General features: G+C 35.9%; 1 protein-coding gene across 3 annotated transcripts in view; it reads right to left on the bottom strand.

Annotated features, from left to right (window-relative positions):
• Positions 1-1294: 1294 nt before the first annotated feature.
• The window catches only part of ARSK (arylsulfatase family member K), a 49985-nt gene continuing 25708 nt past the window's right edge, over positions 1295-25571 (bottom strand). For all 3 annotated transcript variants that reach the window (XM_004042275.5, XM_055387167.2, XM_055387166.2), the window contains exons 4-8: positions 23143-23425; positions 19619-19790; positions 14717-14941; positions 5283-5507; positions 1295-3115 (exon numbers count right to left, since the gene is read on the bottom strand). In XM_004042275.5, coding sequence (XP_004042323.2) covers positions 2826-3115; positions 5283-5507; positions 14717-14941; positions 19619-19790; positions 23143-23425 — 1195 coding nt within the window. In that variant the 3' untranslated portion in view covers positions 1295-2825. The remainder of the gene's footprint in view (positions 3116-5282; positions 5508-14716; positions 14942-19618; positions 19791-23142; positions 23426-25571) is intronic.

The raw sequence follows: 25571 nt of genomic DNA, 5'->3' as shown, positions 1-25571 counted from the left end.
CCCTGCTTTTCAAAAATTTTTCCAGAGAAATTGATCTATATGAAGAAAACTTAGACTACTACTGAGGGATATAAAAGAAGACTTGAATAAAAGGAAAAACATACTAATTATTTAGAATAACTATCATAAAGAATTAAATTCTCTCTAAAGTAGGTTATACATTTAATGATTTCATTTAAAAGCCAACAGGACTTTTCATTTTTGTTACTACACAAACTTATTCTAAATTTGTATGGAAAAATCAAGAGTTGCTAGGAAGGACAATTCTGAAAAAAGAAAACTATTGCAAAGGGACTAGTCCTACCAGATACTGTCTACCAGACTAATAAAATAGACTGGTCTGGCTGGGTGTGGTGGCTCATGCCTGTAATCCCAGCACTTTGCAAGGCTGAGGCAGTCAGGTTGCTTCAGTGCAGGACTTTAAGACCAGTCTGGGCAACGCAGCGAAACCCTGTCTCTATAAGAATTTAAAAAATTAGCTGAGTTTTGTGGCGTGGGCCTGCGGTCCCAGCTACTAGGGAGGCTGAGGTGCAAGGATCACCTGAGCCTATGAGATTGAGGCTGCAGTGAGCAGTGATTGTGCCACTGCACTCCAGCCTGAGTGACAAGGGAAGACCCTGTCTCAAAAAAACAAAAGACAAAACAGAAACAAAGAAAATAGAATGGTCCAGTGGAAAATAAAATGTTCAGAAATGGCATAAGTATAAATGGGACTTTGGTATAGATAAAAATGGCATCGCAAATCAATGGGGGAAAAGATAATGTATTCAACCAAAGGTATTATATGATGAAGTGACATTTTTACGAATGGGAGAAGAGACAGTTTACTCAATAAAAGATCAATGGGTAGGAATATTTAAAAAAACAACCAAAGTTAGATTTCTAATATGTTTAATACATTCCAGCTGGGTCAAAGATCCAAAGGTGAAAAATAAAATTATAAAAGAAGACAAGTGGAGGCCGGGCGCAGTGGCTCACGCCTGTAATCCCAGCACTTTGGGAGGCCTAGGTGGGCAGATCACCAGGTCAGGAGATCAAGATCATCCTGGCTAACACGGTGAAACCCCATCTCTACTAAAAATACAAAAAATTAGCTGGGTGTGGTGGTGGGTGCCTGTAATCCAGCTACTCGGGAGGCTGAGGCAGGAGAACCACTTGAAACCGGGATTGCGCCATTGCTCTCCAGCCTGGGTGACAGAGCGAGACTCCGTCTCAAAAAAAAATTGACAAGTGGAGAAGGCCATTCTAAATATGATACAAAATCCCAAAAGCCACAAAAGCAAAGATCTGTAAATTTTGTACTAATATTTTTAATTGACAAATCATAATTGTATTTACTTATGGGGTACAAAGATTCATAAATTTGCTTACATGAAAATAAAAATTTCTACATATCAAAAAATACCAGAACAAAGTCAAAAGACAAATGACAATGACAAACTGGAAAGAAGATATTTGCAGGATCTCTTACAAAAAGCTAATATCTAAAGCACACCTGTAATACAAAACAAAGACCAACAACCAACAGAAAAATAGGCAAAGAATAGAAATAGGAAAGGCCATGGTAAAGCAGATTCCAGTGGCTGTTAAATACATGAAAATATGCTCTACCTTACTCATAAAAAGAAAAATAAAAATAGAACATTTTTATCTGTTAGGTTGGCAAAGGATAAGAAGACATGCATTGATGGTGAGATTATCAGTATACCTTCTTTAGAGGTAATTTGTAGTATCTAGTGTAATTTTGCTAAATATAGTCTTGACTCAGTAATTTCACCTCTAGATATCTACTGTTAAGTGAAAAAAAAAGGAAAAAGAAGCAACATGCAGAACAATGTGTGCAGTATGTTACCGTTTGTGTAGGGGGAAAGGAATATATACATTTGTTTATAAATTTGTGGCCAATCTCTAAAAATGCGTAAGCAGGTGGTTTCGGTACTTGCTTCCTGGAGGGGGAACTGGATGGCAGGGAAGAGGGAAAGGACAGAGACTTCACGATCACTGTTAACCCTTTTGTACCATTTGAAGCTTTTGACCTGTATATATATTACCTATTAAAATAAAACAGTAACAAAATCAGGTACATCCAGGGTTTACATCCCGTTAAATACTCCAAATACTCCCATCAAATACATCCAAACAATCCCATCAAATACAAGTAACTCATCGAGCATCAAATGCTCACACACAACTATTTTATGATACATATTATTACAATATTTTATATTCTCTATTATTTAAAGGAACATAACTGTTACAGTATTTGCTTCAATCCTTTTGATACTTCCACTAAATTGTTAGAAATAGTACAAAGGTCTAAATAATAACCATTTTTGAAAATATGTGATTTTATAATCATTGGCATTTTATCTTAAAATACACTACATTCTTACAAAATAATGAAAAATTGGTAATTATTATTATTTTATTTTTATTTATTTTTTTGCGACACAGTCTCACTCTGTTGCCAGGCTGGAGTACAGTGGCGCAATCTCAGCTCACTGCAACTGCTGCCTCCCGGGTTCAAGCGATCCTCCTGCCTCAGCCTCGTGAGTAGCTGAGACTATAGGTGTGCACCACCGCACCCAGCTAATTTTTGTATTTTTAGTAGAGACAGTGTTTCACCATGTTGGCCAGGATGGTCTCAATCTCTTGACCTTGTGATCTGCCTTCCTCAGCCTCCCAAAGTCCTGGGATTACAGGTGTGAGCCACTGTGCCCGGCCAAAACTTGGTAATTATTAAAACTGTTTCATTTAAAATACATGATTATGATCTTGTAATATATTTATATGTATCTCTAGAACACTATTTTTAAACTTTTTGTTCAAACTGCTCTTGGATTCATATGGGTTTTAAGCCACTGATCGATTGCATTTTCATACTTCCTTGGTTCCTTCTGCCAGTCTTGGTGCCACCTAAGATTTGCTATAACGTTTGAATAATTCTGTCCTATACTTTGTTTCCACTTGATAAACTGCTCTTTATTATACTGGTGGACAGAAGCAGAAACTTTAGGGTAGTTTATAATGGAACGAAGCTTCTGATCCAAAGAATAAGTAATTTCTGGAAATTTTACAGCAACATTTGTTAATTCATCTGGATCCGAGGAAAGATCTGAAAGAAAAAAATTAAGTATCTGTCAAAATAGTGACCTGCTAAAAATTTTTTTAGAATGTCATTATGACAGGTAATTTATTAGATTTTTTTTTTAGATTTTCAGTTCCTGTTAGTGTAATAAAATGAAGGACAGTATAAATGGTAAAATAACATACCAGGAGTTAAACACCCTATGTTGCATGCCCAAATTCCCTCCTTCCTACCATTGTCCAGCTATCCCACTTTTTTTTTCTTTTCTTAAATGCCAGAAAAAGTCAAACTTTTATCATTAGTAAGCTGGTTTAGAACAAGTTCTTCCTGTTTTTGATGTCCTGCCTACTTTGACAGGCAGAAATGAATACAGTAATGCTTATACTGTACCATTTTAACAGCCTCAAACTTTCTACAAATTCTTTATATAGACAAGTCATGTTCCTGCAACTTTACTTAGTCCTAGTTTTCTTTATATATTAGTATCTTATGCTTGGAGTTTTGAAAGTTACATTCATCAGTACTGTCCATTTGAACAAACAGCCATGGAAATACAAACTTCTCAATCACTGCCAGCAAGAAAATAATGATAAATATTTCAGATCCATAAAGATACTTTTTAGATATGGTGTGGGAAGACAGGGATATAACTAGTATACGAATCTAACTGGAAAAACAGCAAGTCAGAGATCTTATGACAATTAACTTCAGATAGTAAATGAACACTGTATGTTGAGGGAAAAACCTCTATGGGCCTACTTAAGTACATTAGCCAAGAGGCCCCTGAAGAGATATGTGACTTTGCTAGGTAATTTCCAGATGGTACATCTTTAGGAAAGGGAAATCAATAAGCCCTAAAAAGTACAGAAAAGGCTGATTCCCCACTTCTGACATTTTGATAGTCACATCAGTTTTTTGGTAGAACATGGTATAAAAAACAAAATTTCAACAAATTTAAAGATCAAATTGGCTTTTATTTAGTGATTCCTGAATTGGGCAGCAACCCCTCTAAAGATTTAGAAAAGGCATTCTGATGAGCTGAGCAGAGGAGGTGGGCTTTATAGGCAGAAAAAGGCTGATGAAAAAGTCCCAGAAACATGGAACAAAAAGCAGATTCGTCATTATAGTGTTACTTTCTTTGTCCAGTAAAAACAGAGGAGACTTCCTTATGCTGGTTCAGGTAAAATGAGCCCCTTCGGATTGGTTATTGTGATTCTCTTTTTTTTTTTTTTTCTAAAGTTCAGTTTGATTATGGGGCACCTACTGTCAGTGACCCCATTCTGGTTTGATGTGGTCTGTTGAGCCTGGTGTAGGAACTCAGTTCAAAACAATGGCCTCCCATAAATTTCATTTGACAATGGCCAATGAACAAGCAAGAGATGCCCATTACTCATCAGGATGAAAATGTAAAGACTTCCTTTTTCAGCCAAGAATCCTCCACTCTTCAAGTGAAGGGGGTTGGCCAGTTTGGCCCCCAAAGTATTATTTTGATAATAATTTTGCTATTTGTAACTGGGAAGGAGCCTTAGGGAGACATAAATATTACTTATGGCTTTAGCACATATTTTATATACTAAATGGGGACAAAGGATGAGTAAAACCCTGAATCTAAAAATGCTGCTTAAAAATTAATTCATAGAGTAGTGAAGCTGGCAGACATTTTTTAGAAGCTATAAGAAGCATCAATTTTACAGTCACAGCTTCATTGAAATCTCAGTTCTGCTACTTCTTAGCTGTGAGACCTCACACAGGTATCCAAATTTCTCTCATAGACTCCTCTGTAAAATGAGGATAATGGTACTATCTTGTGGGGTTGTGGTGAACATTAAATAATACATGTAAAATGTCAGGCTTCATAAGATAGGTGTTAATCCTTCAGAACAATGAGGTACAATGAGGTGTTGACTTCAAATTGGGAAAGATAACCATGAGTACTGAAAGATGCCCTGATCAGAGAAAACTGGTTTCAGTCATGAGACCCAGATCAAAAGCCTTAGGACACTTTCTCTGAAATTCAGCTGCTGATCTGCAAAGAGGCTGTTCCTCACATGGGCAACCTTTTGTAGATCGTCCTAGCATGAGAAGCAGCAGATATGCATTTATTTAACAAGGATTATTGGATATCTTGAGCAATGCTACATAGGGCAGTTCATTACACATAATATTACACTTAAAAATATATTAACAAACTTACCAAAGAGTTGAGGCAATATTAATGCGCCATCTGAGTAGGCTATATATTTCCAGTGGTTAGTTCGAAGCATGTAGGTGGAGGCATTCACATTACATCCATGGAATTCACTCAGAATCCAGGGTGGATGCAGGTTTTTGACTTTATGTTCATTCTTAAATGTTTCTGATGATAACGGCAACAAAGAGTATCCACTCAGGTTCTGAGGCAGAGGAATTCCAGCAATATCTATGTAACAAAAATAACCAAATATCTTAAAATAGCTCATTCTTTTATTAGCTGAACATTCACAAATATCATCATTCACATTTTTTCATACCATTAAATGCCATGGAGACTGGAGATTGTATATGGATTTTGTAAACAGGCTGCTAAAATTCACATGCTTACCCCACTGGCCATGTGTACTTCAGCAAGTCATTTACTTATCTCAACCTCAGTTTTCTCATCTGTAAGAAGGGGATGACCACAGTACTTGTATTTATTAGGTTCATTTTAGGTTTAAATAAGATACTTTATGTAAAATTCTAAGAATTCTGAGGACAATGCCTGGCAGATAGGAGCCTTCAACAAATAGTTAATATCACTAGTCCTTTTTTCTCTAAATGATTAAATAATCATAGTTGTTTCTCAAAGTTTCTTTCATGGGATATTAACAAGTCTTATACAAGAAAGGGGTTTAGTAGTCTTATATGTTTGCAAAACAATGGTTAAACAAAATTAAATACATAAATTTGTTGTAGATGTAAATTTATTGCTGATGTATATGATAAACCTTCAGGAGTGGTATATAGTATGCTATGTGCCCCAAAGTTATGTGATAACAGAGCTTTTTACATTCTCAAGTAGCATCTTGAGGGACTAGCATCTTGAAAAACATGCTTTCAGGAATTGTGGATTATATTTAGGAAGGGAAAAATAATTTTTAACTTACCAAATATAGACATATAGAACAACAGCATGAGAAATGTTCAACTGAAAAATAGCTTATACTTTTAAAAATTGCTTTCAAGGTAATTAGACCTTAAACTTCCCTCTTCCTATAGAAAAATTACCATTAATTATGTCTGGGTAATTAGGGTTGTTCCAAAATGAGTCTGCAGTTGTCTTCCCCAGCCCTTTTCTGGTTTCAATGTTCATATTTTATGTATAAATATTTCCAATGAAAAATAGAATTATATCTGTAATGTTAGAAATTAAACCAAATTGAATAAGAAATTTAACTTGACTATCTTTGACAAAAACAGGTTAATTAAAGGATAATAGGGAAGTAGATGGAGACCGCTATAAATCTTCTGAAGGTAGTTGTTTCATATGTAACTTGATAAAAAAAGTTTGTATCTTCCATTTTCCTTGGAAGAAGACTATCACAAGTATTAATTTTCTGCCAACCAATCAAAATTAGTGGCTTTTTTGTTCAGAGATAGGAAAGAAAGAAGAGAGGAGTATTTCAGAGGTGACTGGTTAAAAACAAAAAGAGGAGAAAAGAGGTTAAAGAGGATGTGCCCGGGAGAGAAGGCTTGCCTGGGTGAAACTAACTGTGCTCCAAGACATAGAGACTACCTACTGTAAGCAGTGGAAAGAAGGCTGTGAGGGAAGAGGCTGGGTAAGGGTGGTCTGTGTGTCAGTCATCAGGAGGCACCACCAGCAAGGCATGGGAAGAGAGAGAAGAAGTCTTTAAGGAAGGTTGGGAGGCAGGAACCAACTGGCACATACTCATGACTATGGCAAGTTCTTGTACTCAGCATTTTAATAACCTTTAATACTTAGAAATGCCTTATTTTAGAACCATTCTTAATTTTCCTAAGGAAGCTTGGAAGACTAAGAAACTTATGTTTCTCCTGTGTTTATGAGAAGTCATTAGTAAACTGGGAAAGAGTCCATTCAAGTGTTCATTTTTAAAATTCATTCAGCAAACCAGGTGCTGTTCTAGCTGTAGGGAAACAACACTGGACAAGGCAGAAAAGCTCTCCCAGAGCTAACATTCTAATGTGGGCAGACAGAAACAGCTGTGTCAGATGGTGGTAAGTGCAATGAAGAAGAAGAAAGCAGGGTAAGGTAGATAGAGAGTGATGGCAGGCATGTGCGTATGTGCTGTTTTATATAGGGTGGTCAGGGAAGGCCCCTCTGAGAAGGTCACATTTAGACAGTGTCCCGAAGAGGGGCTAGAGTGAGCCCTACAGTTATCTGGGGAAAGGGCATTCCCCCAGGGAAATAGCAAGTGTACAGTCCCCAAGGCAGGAACCTACTTGGTTTACTCCCCAAACACCAAGCAGGCCTGTTTGGCTGGAGTAGAGTAAGTGAGGGATAAAATTATAAGAGATGAGTTGGGGAAGAGAAGAGATCATGTTGGACTCTCAAAGCCTAATTAAAGACACTGAATTTTTACTCTAGGTGAAATGGGAAATCAGTAGAGGGTTTTGAGCAGAGGTGTGACAGTCTGACACTAACAACGGAATGGTGAATTGACTAAAAGTAGGTAAGGGCAGAAGGTAGAGAGAGTTAGGAAGCTATTGCAGGAATCCAGGCAAGAGATAAGGGGAACTTGGGATTCCAGTCTATTATTGATAGAATAAAATACCTTTGTAAATTGATAAAACCCATGTGAAATATCCATAATATTTAATAAATACTTCAAGTATTTATTGGTTTTTCTGTGCCTCAGAAAATTGGGTTTTCATTTTTCATATATTTATCAATAATTCCCTTAAAAGCACTTTAGCTTAGACTGCTTTTCAAAAAGCTGTTTTTTATTTAAAATCATTTTGCATATTTATTTCTCCTGGCAAACCTGTCATTCTAACTCCATTTTAAATAAGCTTCATCTTTCATGGGAGTATAAGCACAGACTAGAAGTAACCGCAGGGTTCTTAAGCAAGAGTGACTTAAATGTAAAACAGTAAACAAATGGTAAAAATGCAGGCCTGGATATGTGTGATGATCTCCTGAAGAGAGATGATATTATATTTCTTCCTGACCATATCAGTACATAATGGATTTGAGTGGTATGGCAATGATGCAAACTAATATACACATTTTTTAGAGCATATCTAAGAAGAATGAAACATATTAATGATAACCATATCTAACATTTAATTGTTTACCATGTTCCAGGCATTGTTCTGAGCTATGAAATAGCCACTATTACCCCCGTTTTTTTTTTTTTTTTGAGGCAGAGTATCACTCTGTCACCCAGGCTGGAGTGCAGTGGTGCAATCTTGGCTCACTGCAACCTCTGCCTCCCAGGTTCAAGTGATTCTCCTGCCTCAGCCTCCTGAGTAGCTGGGATTACAGGTGCACATCACCACGCCTGGCTGATTTTTGTATTTTTAGTAGAAATGGGGTTTCACCATGTTGGCCAGGCTGGTCTTGAACTCTTGACCTCAAGTGATCTGCCCACCCTGGCCTCCCAAAGTGCTGGGATTACAGGCGTGAGCCACCACGCCTGGCCTATCCCCATTTTCATTGATGAGAAAATTGAAGACCAGACATGTTGAGTAACCTGCCCAAGATTACGCAGTTGGTAACGAGTAAAGAGGGGTTTGAACTTAGGCAGTCTGACCTTACAATCTCTGTACTTTTAATACTACACCATAAACCTTGCCTTACTGTAGTTAGCCAACTTCATAATATTCCTCAGCCAATAAAAACACAAGAATCTATGCAAAACACCTGCCAACCCCCAGGCTTCCACTAAGGTCCTGTAACAAGAAGGGTTTTGAAATTTAAATCACTAGCAATGAAATATTCTTTTAACTACAACTGCATTTTTGTATAATTACATTCTCAAAATTAAAAAAACTAGACTTATCTTTTAAGCGGAGAAAGGCAGGTGTTTTACAGAAAGACTATTACAGAAAACAATTCACATGAAAATAAGCTTAAAAATAAAAATCAAAACAATTTTAACTACAAAACGAGACACCTTTAGTTCTTACTGAGCTAAAGGATGCTGATACCAGGTATTAGAGAAGAAAATATTTCGGGAAGTAATTTTTAAATAATCTCAGAAATAATATCAACTTTAATATTAATATTATAAAGAATTCCTATTCATAAATGTCATTTTCCTGCTGGTATTAGGAAATGATAATGTAATAGTATCCTATCACACTAGTGATAGAATTAGTTTATTTGATCCAAAAGCACAAATAAACTAAGCATATTCTTCCTATTTTATCATAAAATATTTTATTTAAAAAAAACCACTCTTTTAAAATACCTTTTAAAAAATGACTTGTAAATTCAAACTTTTAAATAAAGTATTGTTGCATCTTAAATTTCAACAGCCTCTTGATAGTAAGATAGGTTTATTAAAACAGGAATTCCAATTGGTTTTTCCTATTCAATATCTTTCTATTGAAGGTAGAATAACCATCTTTTATACATTTCTAAGATCCACAGAATGGAAGTGAGGAGGAAATATTGCTTGAGGTTTTGGCTTGAGATATATATATATTTTTTGATACCAGAAGTGTTTTTTTCTGTTTAACAGACATTTCAGGATTTTAATTTCATTTTTAGTTTCCAGAAGACTCAAATATTTTAAAAGACAAATACACTATAAGCAAAGTTTATCCTTGAAAAATCAATTTCAGAACAAATTTTTCTCTTTATATAATTTTTCTTTATAAGCTTCTCCTCTGTGTGTGTAAATGGGATTCATACAAAATAATAAAGCTACAGCTAAACTAATAAAGAAAGGACTTTGAGAGCTCTAAGAATAGATACTGGCTTATATCTATTTTAAGCTCCTAACTGGTTAGAACAAAATAAGAAGTCCTTTGTAGATGTTTTATCAAAATATGTATAAGTTTGTTTATTAAGCAGAGGTGAAGTAGAACATACTGTCTCACAGGTCTAATTTTAGAATTAATCACTAATAAAGTAGCTTTAAACTGTTCCAGCACTGAGGAGTTTTATCTTAAAAGGTTGAATGATCCATCAGATTAAACGTAGACCATCAGAATGATCTTTGTTTTGTTGGCTCCTAAGGCTGTTAAATAAAGAACAGCCTCAATTTTTGCCTGTTAATGCTGGTGTAATTGTTAATAGTACTCTAAAAACCTGCTAATTTGGACAGTAAATTAGATGGACACAGTATCTAAAAAGGAAACAAAACAAAACAAAAACATCAATTTGTACAGTTTTAAAGCCTTCATTTTCTTTTTAATACATGGGGGCAATTTTCACACATTTCACTTGTTAAAATTAATTGACTTTTTTTTTCAACGTTTTAGATTCAGTGGGTACATGTGCAGGTTTGTTCCCTGGGTATATTACTTGATGTTGAGGTTTGGGATAGGAATGATTGCATCACCCAGGTACTGGGCATAGTGCCCAACAGTTTTTCAACCTCTGGCCCTCTGGCCCCCTCCCTCCCTCCCTCTCTCCCTCTCCCTTCTAGTAGTCCCCAGTGTTTCTTGTTGGCATTTTTATGTCCATGAGTAACCAATGTTTAGTTCTCACTTATAAGTGAGAACATCCGGTATTTGGTTTTCTGTTATTGTGTTAATTTGCCTAGGATAATGGCCTCCAGCTCCATTCATGTTGCTGCAAAGGCCATTATTTCATTTTTTATGGCTTTGTAGTATTCCATGGTGTATATGTGCCACATTTTCTTTATTCAGTCCACCACTAATGGGCACCTAGGTTGATTCCATGCCTTTACTATTGTGAATAGTGCTGCAAGTGCATGTCTTTTTGGTAGAATGATTTATGTATTTTTTGGTATGTACCCAGTAATGGGATTGCTGGGTCTAATGGTAGCTCTGTTTTAAGTTTTTTGAGAAATCTCCAAACTGCTTCCCACAGTGGCTGAACTAATTTACACTCCCACCAACACTGTATAAGTGTTCCCCTTTCTCTGCAGCCTCACCAACATCTGTTGCTTTTTGACTTTTTAATAATTGCCATTTTTACTGTTGTGAGATGATATCTCATTGTGGTTTTGATTTGCATTAGAATTGACTATTTTTAATCCAATCATTACTACTAGATATTCATATTGTTTCTAATTCTTAATATGGTAATAAATATCCAGGGAGATAAATATTTGTGCATATCTACAGGTTATTTCCTAAAATTAGGATTTCTAGGTCAAAACGTATGCACATTTCTAAGAAATATGAAATGTAACGTCACATTTGCCTACAAAACATTTGTATCAGTTTATATTCCCAGTAGCAGTATATGAGAAGGACTATTTCTTTCTCTTTTTTTTTTGTTTGAGATGGAGTCTCGCTCTGTCGCCCAGGCTGGAGTGCAGTGGCACGATCTTGGCTCACTGCAAGCTCCGCCTCCCAGGTTCACGCCATTCTCCTGCCTCAGCCTCTCAAGTAGCTGGGACTACAGGCGCCTGCCACCATGCCAGCTAATTTTTTGCATTTTTAGTAGAGACAGGGTTTCACCATGTTAGCCAGGATGGTCTCGATCTCCTGACCTCGTGATCTACCCGCCTCCACCTCCCAAAGTGTTGGGATTACAGGCGTGAGCCACCGTGCCCAGCAAGAAGGACTATTTCTAATATAAGATTTTCTAATTCTTCTTAACCTTTGTAAACTTTGTGTGTGAAAGAAAAATATTTTTCTGTTTTAATATTTTTATGACCACTGACTTTGATTCTTTAAAAATATATTGGCCATTTGTGTATATTTTCTATTGTGAATTGCTTATTTCTTTTGATCCATCTGTTAATAAGGTATTCCTCTTTTTCTTACAGATTTATAAGAGCTCTATGAATATTAAACCTTTATCATTTATAAAAAGATTAATTTAAGTAAATGTGTTACAATGTTGTCTCCTGGCTCCAGCATAAGGCTCTTGTTGCATTGTTCTCTTTCTACCATTATCACTGGTTAACATCTGGTTAATAGAATGTTTCAGTGTTTTATATAAAGACCCATCCATAGGTATTCTCCTCCACTCACTCTTCCCCAACTAAAAAAATCATTTAAATGTAGCTTTCCCTCTTCTGATAATAAAAATAATAATCAATGTGAAACACATTATAAACTGTGCTAAGCCACGAAGATGTTAATTTTTCAGTTTAGAATTGGAGAGATTTATTTTTGACTTTATTTCCTTTACTCTTACTGAGGAGGTCTAATCAACACATGATCTAAATGCTGTTAATAAAACATATTCTGCAGGGAAATGTGACTTAGAAGGAGTCTATTACCAAGAATCTTATGAAAAATAAAAATCTATATAAAACTATAGTTTTAGAAAATTATAATAATTGACAAATTGCAGGAAAAAACCTACAGGTGCAGGGAATTTACATCATTTACAGAAGAGTTGGGACGGAATTTAGAGGAGTTTCTGAGACAGTATTTTCTTAGCTAGAGAAATTCTTATTAGCAAGTAACATAAATTAGGCAGTGATAGGTAGATGCATGAGAATTTCCCCATTCTAACAAATTTTATTTAGTATTTTCTTATATGACCTGTTAAATACATTATGAAATCTGCTAGTTTGCAGATGACCTTTAACTTTTATGATGTATAAAATGGCAAGAAGTAATAATGGTATCTTCTCAAGATTGTAGAGTACAAAATTTGCATTGTGGCAAATATAAAATAATGTTTAAAGAAAAATGATTTAAACCATGCATTTTAATTAACTAACATATATGATGACAGAATGTCTAAGAATTGAATAGGGCTCACTGTAGACAACTCCCTAAAGATATTTAACTATTTAGCTGCTAGAGTCAAATAGATAAAATGGCAACTATCACTATGAAATATACTGAGGGAAAAATGGAGAAAGAATCACCCCAGCTTTCCGTAATCTTTTACAATACCTTTTTGCAGTTCTGGTCACTATACCTTAAGAAAACAGAATGAGGCTAAAAAGTCAAGCAAAGATGACCCAAGGAAGATTTTCTTTGGGAATGGGGAGGGTAGGGAGAGTTCTACATGAAGAAAAATTAAGGAAGGAAATTGTAAAGAATATAGGCATATATTCATAAAACTCTAAATTCATATATATTCATAAAACTCTAAATATGCTAATAAAAGAGACCCAAATATACACAATTCTATATAAACTTCTTTAAAAAAACACAGAAATGAGGAAAAGTAATAGTGATCGGCTAGAAACTAATGGAATGAGAAAGTGGCCAAGATATGGCTGAGTGTGATCATTACTTTGGGATAAAGGGAAACCAGCAAATGATGACTAAGAAACAGAAGAGATTAAAAATTCAAAGAACTGGCCAGGCTTAGTGGCTCATGCCTGTAATCCCAGCACTTTGGGAGGCTGAGGTGGGCAGATCACAAGGTCAGGAGTTTGAGACCAGCCTGGCCAACATGGTGAAACCCCATCTCTACTAAAAACACAAAAATTAGCTGGACATGGTGGCAGGCGCCTGTAATCCCAGCTACTCAGGAGGCTGAGGCAGGAGAATCACTTGAAACTGTTTGGCAGAGGTTGCAGTGAGCCGAAATCGCGCCACTGCACTCCAGCCTGGGTGAAAAAGCGAAACTCCATCACACACACACACAAAAAAGGAACTGGAAAGAAGTATGTGTAATTATATGAGAAGGGATATGAAATAAAAGAGAAAAGGAAAGGACGCTGGTTTAAATTAACTCTAAATAAATTTAGTCAAATTAAGGGAAGAACTTTGTGGCAGAAGGAAGCAGATAAAAAGAACTCTGATTCCTTTGATTTTAAGATGCATCTTTCTTTCACATTTTAACATTTCTGAAATTAGAGAACATATCTTGTGCTATTTTTTTTTCTTTCACCAAAATTTATGAATTGAGGGTACTTTTTCCAATTGATGGTGCCTTAGAACAGAGAAACTAGTGTTTAAATGCTAATGAATTTAAAGTACTTTGCTAAATGAGATAGAAACTAGAAGTTAGTTCTATGATTTCCTTTGAATTTGATTATGTCGTTATTCTAGTATCTTCAACAAAAACTGCTAACTACCCTTATCCATATGTTGCTTTTCTAGACATATGGCTATGCTTGTAGACATTAAGAAGCTAGTAAAGCAAATAGTACAGAACTATCTAAAGAGTCTGAGGAGGAATATGTTCATACTAGTTTCAAAGTGGATAGAATAATTCAGAAAGGAAATGCTTACATTTTAAGGAGGTGGTGGTAGACAATCAAATGATGTACAAATCATATCTATAAGGTTATGAACCCGAATATCTTACATGGCTTACTTTACAGTCATATCCTGAATACAAATCTTTTGAGGGAAAATGACTATAGTAAGTGAAGGCCACAGGGACATGAAAAACAATCTCTTCATTCTTCAGAGTACAGATTTGACTCACAGTTGAATGAGTTGCTCAGGGTTATAAACAAGTCAGCAGGGCCTCTGACTACTAACTGAAAGACTGACTAACTGACCTCTTCAGCTGCATTCTCCAGCATTATTACAAATAAATATTTACAGAACTACATTACTTACCAAGCATGGTAGGGTAAATATCCACAAGAGAAACCACATTTGATACTTGTAGGCCGGCTTTAATTCCTGGTCCCATCATCAAAAGCGGAACATGTGCACTAGCCTCGTACATGCTCATTTTATAAAACTGTCGATGTTCCATGGCCAGCTCTCCATGGTCTGAGGAGTATATGACAATAGTTTTCTGAAGAAGATCTAATTGATGAAGGGCCAAAATAATTTCACCTACAATAGAAATCATGATAAACCGATTAAAACTTTCAGTTCATGTTTTATTCTATCACATTAAGTTTATAACCACTCTACCCTATAAGAGTTTGTCACTATGCTTCTTAACATCTGAATATTACCTACTGTTCTCAAGTTAAGTCTAAAGTTGACAGTGGTCTGTCTACTGCTTGCTCTTCAGCTGACTAGAGGAAGAAGAAAATATAATACCCATGGGAACTCTTGCTCAAAGCTGCTTATCTGGAGATCATGCCAGCTTGTTTTCTAGGTTTCTATCAGGGAATAGGGGAAAAAAATTTTCCCCTAGTGCCTTGAATGAGAAAAGAAAGATCAGTCGGATATGAGCACTTTACATGTCTCAGATGATAAAAAGATTGGTATCACCTCTGACCCACAGTTTCTGTGCAACAGGAAGTGATAAGAGCAGTCAGAACTCCTCTTCTCTGCTACTTTTTCTCCCCAATCTCCAAGCAATCACCAGATCATGCTCATAAAGTTATCTGAGGATTATGGAAATCCCACCTTTGAAGAAGGGCTGGAAGCAGGACAGATAGTGTACAAGTCTGATTTAGCATCTTCTTGGATAGGGAATAATGGGAGAGTAAAATTCCTCTGACCAGTTCCTGTCTCAGTGTTCTCGAACTTCCTCCTACTGTAATTAAGAGAATCACAAGAAAGCACAGGCCAGAGAGAGGGGTCATCCCTATTTTGGCAGTTCCTGAATCTGGGTAGAAGAGTGTATATTAATTTAAAAACCTACAGATTCTGAGGTGTAATCAGGATTGACATTCACTGCTCTATGGAGTTATTCGCAGAGTTGAGACTCTCTTGATTTTTCAACTGGACAAATGGAATTACTTACTAATCGGTCTTGCCCCTACTCCTCTTTCCCCTGCTTGTACTATCCTGGTGTCTATCTTTCTAAATTACCTAATCACTCCATTGTGTCACATCCCTGCTTGAAACTTTTTCATAGCTGCCCACTGTCGAATTCTTTAGCATAGCAAGCAATGCCCCTGTCCACTCTCCACACTCAGCACCCTCGGCTACCTGCTAGACCTTTACCTTTCAACAATCCTAACCTGCTCAGAACCTCCTAAACACACACCATATTAGTTTACGCTTTCTTGCCTCTGCATATACTCTGCCATTTATGGTGAATGCCCTTTCTCCCACAGTCTACTTGACAAATTCCTATTCTTCCTTTATGACCCAGCTCAAACATGCATTATCTCTCTAGCAAAGCACCATTCCCTGCTCTTCTATGTAGAGTAAATCACTTTGTTCTTCAGGATGCCTACAACTTGCATATTACTGTAGTTACAACAACACATTGTAATTCTTAGCATTTATGCTCATTCAATAAATGTTTACCGATTATACTCATTCAATAAATGTCTAACTGGCAATAAATAATTGCCAGTTAGAATGGCAATTATTACAAAGTCAAGAAACAACAGATGTTGGAGAGGTTGTGGAGAAATAGGAATGCTTTTACATTGTTGGTGGGAATGTAAATTAGTTCAGCCACTGTGGAAGACAGTGTGGCGATTCCTCAAAAATTTAGAACCAGAAACACCATTTGACCTAGCGATCCAATTACTGGGTATATACCCAAAGGAATATACATCATTCTATTACAAAGATACATGCACATGTGTGTTCACTGCAGCACTATTCACAATAGCAAAGACATGGAATCAACACAAATGCCCACCAACAATAGACTGGATAAAGAAAATGTGGTACATCTACACCATGCAATACTACGCAGCCATAAAAAGGAATGAGATCATGTCCTTTGCGGGGACATGGATGGAGCTAGAAGCCATTATCTTTAGCTAACTAACGCAGGAACAGAAAACCAAACACTGCATGTTCTCACTTATAAGTAGGAGCTGAACAATGAGAACACATGAACACAGGGAGGGGAACAATACACACTGGGGCCTGCCAGGGAAGGGAGAGCATTAGGAAAAATAGCTAATGCATGCTGGGCTTAATACCTAGGTGATGGGTTGATAGGTGCAGCAAACCACCTTTTACCTATGCACATGTTTACCTATGTAACAAACCTGCATACCCTGCACATGTACCCTGGAACTTAAAATAAAAATAAAAGAATGTCCCTGCCCTCATGAAGCTTGTGTTCTTCTAGGGAGACAGATGGTAAACAGATGAATAATTAGTATTACTATGTAAACAACCTGACAAGGTATAAAGCAAGCAGAATGATGGAGCTGGTACACTGAGTTAGAGTGGCTGGGGAAGACATCCCTGAGGAGGTAACAACTGAGCTGGGATCTAAAGACAGAATAAGCCAGCCACGTAGAAAGCAAAGGGAAGGGTGTTCCAGGCAGATGAAACAAAATATAAGAACTTGAGGTGGGAAAAGGCACTAGATTGTCTTTAATTTTTTGTTTGTTTGTTTGTTTTTGAGACGGAGTCTCACTCTGTCACCAGGCTGGAGTGCAGTGGTGTGATCTTGGTTCACTGCAACCTCCACCTCCCGGGTTCAAGTGATTCTCCTGCCTCAGCCTCCTGAGTAGCTGGGACTACAGGCGCACACTGCCACACCCAGCTAATTTTTGTATTTTTAGTAGAGATGGGGTTTCATCATGTTGGCCAGGATGGTCTTGATCCCTTGACCTTGTGATCCGCTTGCCTCGGCCTCCCAAAGTGCTGGGATTACAGGCGTGAGCCACAAATGTCTTTAATTAATGAGTGATTTCTTAATAGTATTCAACATACTATACTCCCCCAGTGCCCAACATAGTGCCTGACAGCTAGTAGGTACTTAATGTTTGTTAACAAACACAATGAACAGTATTAAATACTATTTGGCGAAAAGACCGGTGTAGATTTAAAAATTTACAGGCCAGTTGCGGTGGCTCATGCCTGTAATCCCAGCACTTTGGGAGGATCATGAGGTCAGGAGATTGAGACCAGCCTGACCAACATGGTGAAACCCCGTCTCTACTAAAAATACAAAAATTAGCTGGGTGTGGTGGCGCGTGCCTATAATCCCAGCTACTCGGGAGGCTGAGGCAGGAGAATCGCTTGAACCCAAGAGGCAGAGGTTACAGTAAGCAGAGACCCCGCCACTGCACTCCAGCCTGGAGACAGAACTAGACTCTATCTCAAAAAAAAAAAAATTAAGATACAATATATTCCATAAATTTTGTAACTTGATGTAAGGGAGTTGCTACATATTTTTCTTCTCTGAAGAGACATCAAGAGTAGTATTCCCACACTCCCTACAGCAACATTCTTTCATTTTAATAGATACAGATGAATGAATGGCTATAAACTTTCAAATGCAATTTCTAGTATGCAAATGGGAGGACATTCTCTAACATCAGAGAATGTCAATGAAATACAATTTGACAGATGTGCTCATGATTAAAGAAAATTACTTAAGATCTTATTTGCATTGAGTACTTGGAAAGTCCTTATGAGTCCTTAAATACTTTTTTTTTTTTTTTTTTGAGACGTAGTCTTGCTCTGTCACCCAGGCTGGAGTACAGTGGCACGATCTCCACTCACTGCAACCTCTGCCTCCCAGGTTCAAGTGATTCTCTCGCCTCAGTCTCCCAAGTAGCTGGGATCACACGTGCGCACCACCACACCCGGCTAATTTTTGTATTTTAGTAGAGACAGGGTTTCACCATGTTGGCCAGGCTGGTCTCGAACTCCTGACCTCAGGTGATCCACCTGCCTCAGCCTCCCAAAGTGCTGGGATTATAGGCATGAGCCACCGCACCTGGCCAATACATTTTTATACTTGCTATATTATAAATAATTTGTCCATATGGCCTTTTTGCTTCTTGCTGTATACTTTTCTATTTTTACCCAGTGAATTTTTTTTTAACAAAAAACATTCACTTGTCACTTCCAAAGTTTACTCTGTACAGAAGAGGTGCTACCTACGCTTCACTAGTACAATTATGCTTCATTCCTAAGTGCAGCAAAATAAATGACATTACTTTATGAAAATAACTTTTGTTATAAAACAGATTTTTAAACCAGGGTTTTTCCACACATGAACTGGAAACTTCCACAGCTCTATAAGTGAACAGGCAAAATGTTCTTGACAGTCATGTGATGAAGGCAGGTTTAGTTTTGAGGTGGTCTTGAGCTTGAATGAGGGAAGAAAATTCGGTATGATTCTGGACCAGAATATACATGGAGAAACTTTAGTTAAGCCATGCTCTAAAGGGCCTGGGGAGAATGAATTTGTTTCATGGTTATTATAAGTTTTGGGGAGTCACAAGATTCTACAAGTAAATTTTCTCATCTCTAGAAACCTAAGCTGCCTTACAATTACCCATCACATGTGTACTTGTGCTTGGCTGAATACTGATTCCTGTTTAAGGACAGTAAAACATTTCAAGTAGATGATAGCCTTCTGTGACCCTTTCTTTATGTACGAATAAATCTGAGCATTTATGAATCTGAGAATTTCTGAATCATTAAGATATAAAGAGCTTTTCATTCTATCAATAACGCAAGTTATCAAGTTTTGATAAGTGTCAAGATTCCTATAGTTATAAGCAACCGTTGTAAGAAATATCTGAGGCTGTTCATGCAAGTCACCAAGCAGCATGATTACAGACTGTTGGAAAAATATTATACTTTTTCTTCATGTAATTGCTTATTAATTATACCACCTACCAAGCATGGCATCTGTCTCAGCACACATAGCATAATAAAACGCTCTAATATTCTTTATTTCTTTTTTTGTAAATCTTCCAGTGCAGTTTTTTGTATAAGAAGAGTAATAATCTACAGGGTGCATTTCTGACAAAGGTGACCACTTTGGGATTTTGATGGCATCATGAGACACCTAAAAAGGGGAGAAAAAACTTAGTTATGCTAGCAAAATAGTGCTATTTCTTTCCTCCAATAAGTATGTATGGTGAAATCAACAATGTTTAATTACTTAGAATACTAGAAAAGAACAGTGTAAATATGTAAATAAAATAGTAAATCAATAGGAACAAATTGTTAATACTGTCATAACAAAAGGTATATATCAATATGTGTATATATATCATGAGATAGTGGTAAAATTTTTAAAAATTATACAGGCCAATAAAAAATATGAGCTATATTAGACAGTACATGCTAATCCAGAAAAGTATCCAAGCACTTTAATATATAGTTGTGTGACCAAAACTTCAGAATCAACAACCTCAGAATACGGACTCCTTTTCTCCAATAATTCACTAGTAAAAATGACAATATCTAGTGAGATAGCCAAGCACTTGTGAAAAACAAATATGACTCTTTAACACATATAAATGCTTATGTACAGTGTTGGTAAAAAAATTAGAACTAGATCTTGAATTCATATATATTTTAGTCATGTAACTTTCAAAAAGTTCAAACATTTACTTAGTATTTGGTTGAAAGTCATTTAACTCATGTCATTTGGCTGGTACTAACTCCAAACAAAGTTTTGAAGATGAAACCACTTAGAACTTTTAAAGAAGATATAAAGTATCTAAAACACTGACATTATTTTCTTTAAAATAGGATGGACTAAATCGTGTTTCTGATTAGTTTTTTTAAACTAACTTTTAATTTCCACAGGTTTTTGGGGAACAGGCGTGGTTGCATGAATAAGTTCTTTAGGGTGATTTCTGAGATTTTGGTGCACTCATCACCCAAGCAGTATACACTGTACCCAATTTGTACGTAGTCTTTTATCCCTCACCCCTATCCACCTTTCCCCAACCAGTCCCCAAAGTCCACTGTATTATTCTTATGCCTCTGCGTCCTCATAGCTTAGCTCCCACTTATTAGTGAGAACATATGATGTTTGGTTTTCCATTCCTGAGTCACTTCATTTAGAATAATGGTCTCCAGTTTCATCCAGGTTGCTGCAAATGATTCATTCCTTTCTTACGGCTGAGTAGTATTTCATGGTATATATACCACAATTTCTTTATCCACTGGTTGAGTGATGGGCATTTGGGCTGGTTCTATATTTTTGAAATTGTGAATCGTGCTGCTATAAACACGTGAGAGCAAGTATCTTTTTCGTATAATGACTTCTTTTCCTCTGAGTAGATACCATGTAGTGGGATTGCTGGATCAGAAGGTAGTTCGCCTTTTAGCTAAGGAATCTCCACACTGTTTTCCATCGTGGTTGTACTAGTTTACATTCCCACCAGCAGTGTGAAATTGTTCCCTTTTCACCACATCCCCGCCAACATCTATTATTTTTTTATTATGACCATTCTTGCAGGAGTAAGGTGGTATCACATTATGGTTCTAATTTGCATTTCCCTGATCATTAGTGATGTTGAGCATTTTCTCATATATTTGTTGGCCATTTGTATATCTTCTTTTGAGAACTGTCTATTCATGTCTTTTTTCTCTGAGATGGAGTTTTGCTCTTGTTGCCCAGGCTGGGGTGTAATGGTGCAATCTCGGTTCACTGTAACCTCCGCCTCCCAGGTTCAAGCGATTCTCCAGCCTTAGCCTCCTGAGTAGCTGGGATTACAGATACACACCACCACACCTGCTAATTTTCATATTTTTAGTAGAGACAGGGTTTCACCGTGTTGGTCTGGCTGGTCTCGAACTCCTGACCTCAGGTGATCCACCCGCCTCAGCTTTCCAAAGTGCTGGGATTACAGGCGTGAGCCCTATTCATGTCCTTAGCCCACTTTTTGATGGGATTTTTTTTTTCTTGCTACTCTGTTTGAGTTTCTTGTAGGTTCTGGATATTAGTCTTTTGTCATATGTATAGATTGCGAAGATTTTCTCATAAACTCTGTGGTTGTTCATTATGCTGATTATTTCTTTTGCTGTGCAGAGGCTTTTTAGTTGAATTAACTGATTAGTTTTTAAAGTAACTTAAAATTGATTTAATATTACACATTTCAAAATACAGGTAGAACATGCATCATGTGGTTTGATATGCATGAATTTCAGTTATCACAGTATTGTTAAATAATACCAGTCCCCTAACAAAATTACCCCGGTAGACTTCAGTTACCAGGGTATGTTAACTGTGAATAACTGCAAGCAGTACAAACTTTCACACGGATATGCTGCTAGCTCTTTAGTATAAATCACTGAGCATGCAACAGATATGTATGCCATTCAGTGACTAATCATATTGTTTCTTTTAAAATGTGTCAGTGATTAGTTATCTGGTACATGCACAGACAACAAAGCATGTACTTGTATCCTAGTGATAAATTAATGTGACACTTTATAAAAACAGATAATGAAGAGAAGTCAACAAAGATGAACATGCAGTAAAAAAAGGAAAAGTGACAAGGCTGGAAGTGAAATTCAAATCAAATGTAAATGAAGTTATAGAAGAATTAGCTGATGGGAATGTTGACACTGCTGTCATTCAAGAGACACTAGAAATGTAGCCAGAGGAACTTAGTGAAGGCACATTTACGAGCATAAATGAGGAAGGCTGTTGTGAAGAAAAGGATAAAGATGTCCCACAGAAAGCGATATTGGCAAAATTTTTCACATTAAATGAACTTGGAGATATATCATTACATTGAAAGTGCAAAAGTTAAAATGTTGGAAGGTAATCCAAATTTAGAAAGAAATAATGACAATTTGCCAAGTCTTGGAAAAGATGCTTTCTCTGTATCATACGGTTTATGATGAGAAGGCAAGCACTCTTCAATCTACTGGTAAGTTTTTTTAACCAAAAAAATTCCCTCTTTAATTCTCAATGTTTCTAGTGTTTTCATTATAGTGCACTACATAAATATTAGTTTATTTTTTCTTTTTCAATTTTTAACCAAAAGTAACATAATTCAAAATATTTTGATAAATGTTTTTAAAAGTGCCAGAAAATGGTCATTTTCCCCATTTATTAAGGTTGTTTTATATGGTTTCATCTTGCACGGTCATTTTTACAATCTGGAATGGTGCAAAGTGAGAGCTGCCTACATTTCTAAGAGAATGCCTTTTAGTTTCTCTTTTTATAGACATATCCTTAGCAAATGAATTCAATCCAGAAGCAGGCTTCTGACTTTTAACACTTATTTCTGTAAAATTGTCCCTTTAGTTTTTATCATACTAGTTATTGGTCAAGTTTGGATATACAATTTTCAAATTTTTCTTTAAAAGTGATAATAAAAGAAACAATGAGCAAATACCAATAAGCCACATACATAAATCTACTTTTGAGCACACACAATGTAGTTACTTACTTTTTCAAGCCAATAAAGAGATGTGTGAAATGCTGAAGATCCAAAATTTTCTCCAGAAGATGGTGAAGGGTAAGGGTGTGGTAAATTTAATCCCAAGTAAATAACAAATGGTTCAGTGTAATTAATTGCTTCCTTTCTTAACCAATTTACTGCTTTGTCTGTATTCTGCCAATCCCTTTCCATCACTCTGACTTTAGTCCTGTTACGGATAAGATTAACCATGGGCCTGCCTTCTTGTCTGAGTAAGAAAGCAACATCTCTTGTCCACGCTTCCACACGATTACTGAGGGAGCAAAAAGACACATATATTGTCAGGTATATTAAAAACTTTTAAAAACATACTAAGCATACACTAAGAAAACAACATGGAAAACAATTTTTAGACTCAGTCTTGTAAATGTTCAGAATAACTATATTAAATCTCAAAAAGAAAGTTATTGAGCATTACAAATTGAAAAAATAGAAAAGAAGCCAAGAATTGAATATTCACTTATATGTTCTTTAAAACTATGAAAGATTATGTAGAATGGTTAACTTTTCTTACAGCAAGATATTTAAACAAAATGTTTCAGATTCTAGTATTTCTCCTTATTTACTGAATTTTCTAATATTTTTCTTTTTTTCACTTAGAAGATATTATTCCTAACCAAAGCGACTATAATTTCCTTTTATCACTAAATATTTATAGTTTTAAAAATCTACCTACCATGTATACTTCATGTGTTGCTGAAGTTTCAGGATTTAAATTGTTTCCAGCTCTATCTTTTTTTTATTAAAAGAACAATTTTAACTATAATCTGAGCTATCTAAGCTAATAGTGATACAAATTTCATATCCATTATAAACCAGAGATATTTTCTTTATTACTGATTTACAAATTAAATAATTCAATTAATTCACTTTCTCAAACAATTAATTCACTTTCTCTAAATCTTTATTTTATCTGACTGCTTGATTTTTCTCAATCAAGCTCTAAGTATATGTAGCTGACATAATTGGTTAGAAAGCAGTCCTGGGCATTTCTGGGAAGCTTGCTTTTTAAGTTTCTGTTGAAATAGGTATCTCTGAAGTGATCTATCAATTGAGAAAAGTGTTTTAAAAATCCAGATACCAACTCACAAATAAAAAATATTTTATACTAAAACATAATACTCCACTTAAGAGAAATTGCAATTCATACAAAATGACTAACCACCCATATATAAGCTAAAATAGAAAAATTTTATACCCTGACTTCTGAATGCAGGTATATAAATTTAAATAGCTATAATAAAAATTCATTTTTCTTTGTAGATATTCAATATATTTTGATAAAAATAATAAAAACCATAATTTCAGCAGAATTACATCTAACAGATTCTAATTAATTCTAACAGATGGGAAACCCTAAAATAGGAAGTTTTGTATTCATCACACTATCAAAACAATCTGACATTGGCGTCTCATCTTTTGCTTAAATCATAGCTAAACTCTTACTATATGTGACTATTAGTATTGTTGCAGAGGTGGAATTTTACGGGTTTATAACACCAGCAGTATGTGTGGTAGAACTCAGATTTTGAGAGAAGGAATAGGACACAGATTTATATTCTATGTTTAGGAACCAAAGTACTTTCTTTTCAATCAGAGAGTATTACATGAGAAAATATGGCTGAGAAACTATTACAACAAGCAGGCTTTTAATACAACCTAATTAGTTGCCACTCCTTGGATTAACTCAGGTTAGACTATTGTCCTGATGGTGCTAACTGACCTAACCACTGGACTTCACGATGTAGTCTAGACCATGAGCGAGTCTAGACCATCTCAAAGAAAGATTTTCAAGCCTTGAAAGATGGCTATATTGAACCCAGCTTGCTGCATCTTTTGCTACAACAGTGATTACGTGTGACATCATTTAACCTTTCTGGTAATAAATTTATGCCTTCTCCTTATTTTTTTTTAACTGTGTTCCTGAGATTCTTTTAACCAAGGTCCCCTTAAGTGTAAAATGGCTCAAATAAAGTTAATTTTGGCCTACTCTAATCATTATGGCCAGATTTCAAACTTGGCTTTATAACTAAATAATATGCGATTGTCCTCTAACTAAATAATACGTGATTCTCTATTATCTTAGTGGTATCCTCTCTTGCCTTTTCATAAGTATGGCTTTAGCATGATTCCCATAACTGCTGGTACTTAAGTAGAGTTATAACAAATGATTTCAAGCACTGTTAAGGCAGCAGAGACAAGATTATGGTTAAAGGCAAAAGGTATTTTTACCTTTCTCAAACTTTTTCACTTCTTTGATTAGTTGACCCACGTTCACTGTGCCTAAAGTGTAAAATAACAATTTATTTCTTTGTGACTTAGTGAGGAAGAACATGAGTATAAAGTGATGTATTCAGTAGATGAATATACTACAGTACTTTAAAATCATTTAGCACTGT

This window comes from Gorilla gorilla, chromosome 4 (assembly GCF_029281585.2).
Source record: "Gorilla gorilla gorilla isolate KB3781 chromosome 4, NHGRI_mGorGor1-v2.1_pri, whole genome shotgun sequence".
NCBI lineage: Eukaryota > Metazoa > Chordata > Mammalia > Primates > Hominidae > Gorilla > Gorilla gorilla.
This window is presented reverse-complemented; position numbering and strand designations above follow the sequence as displayed.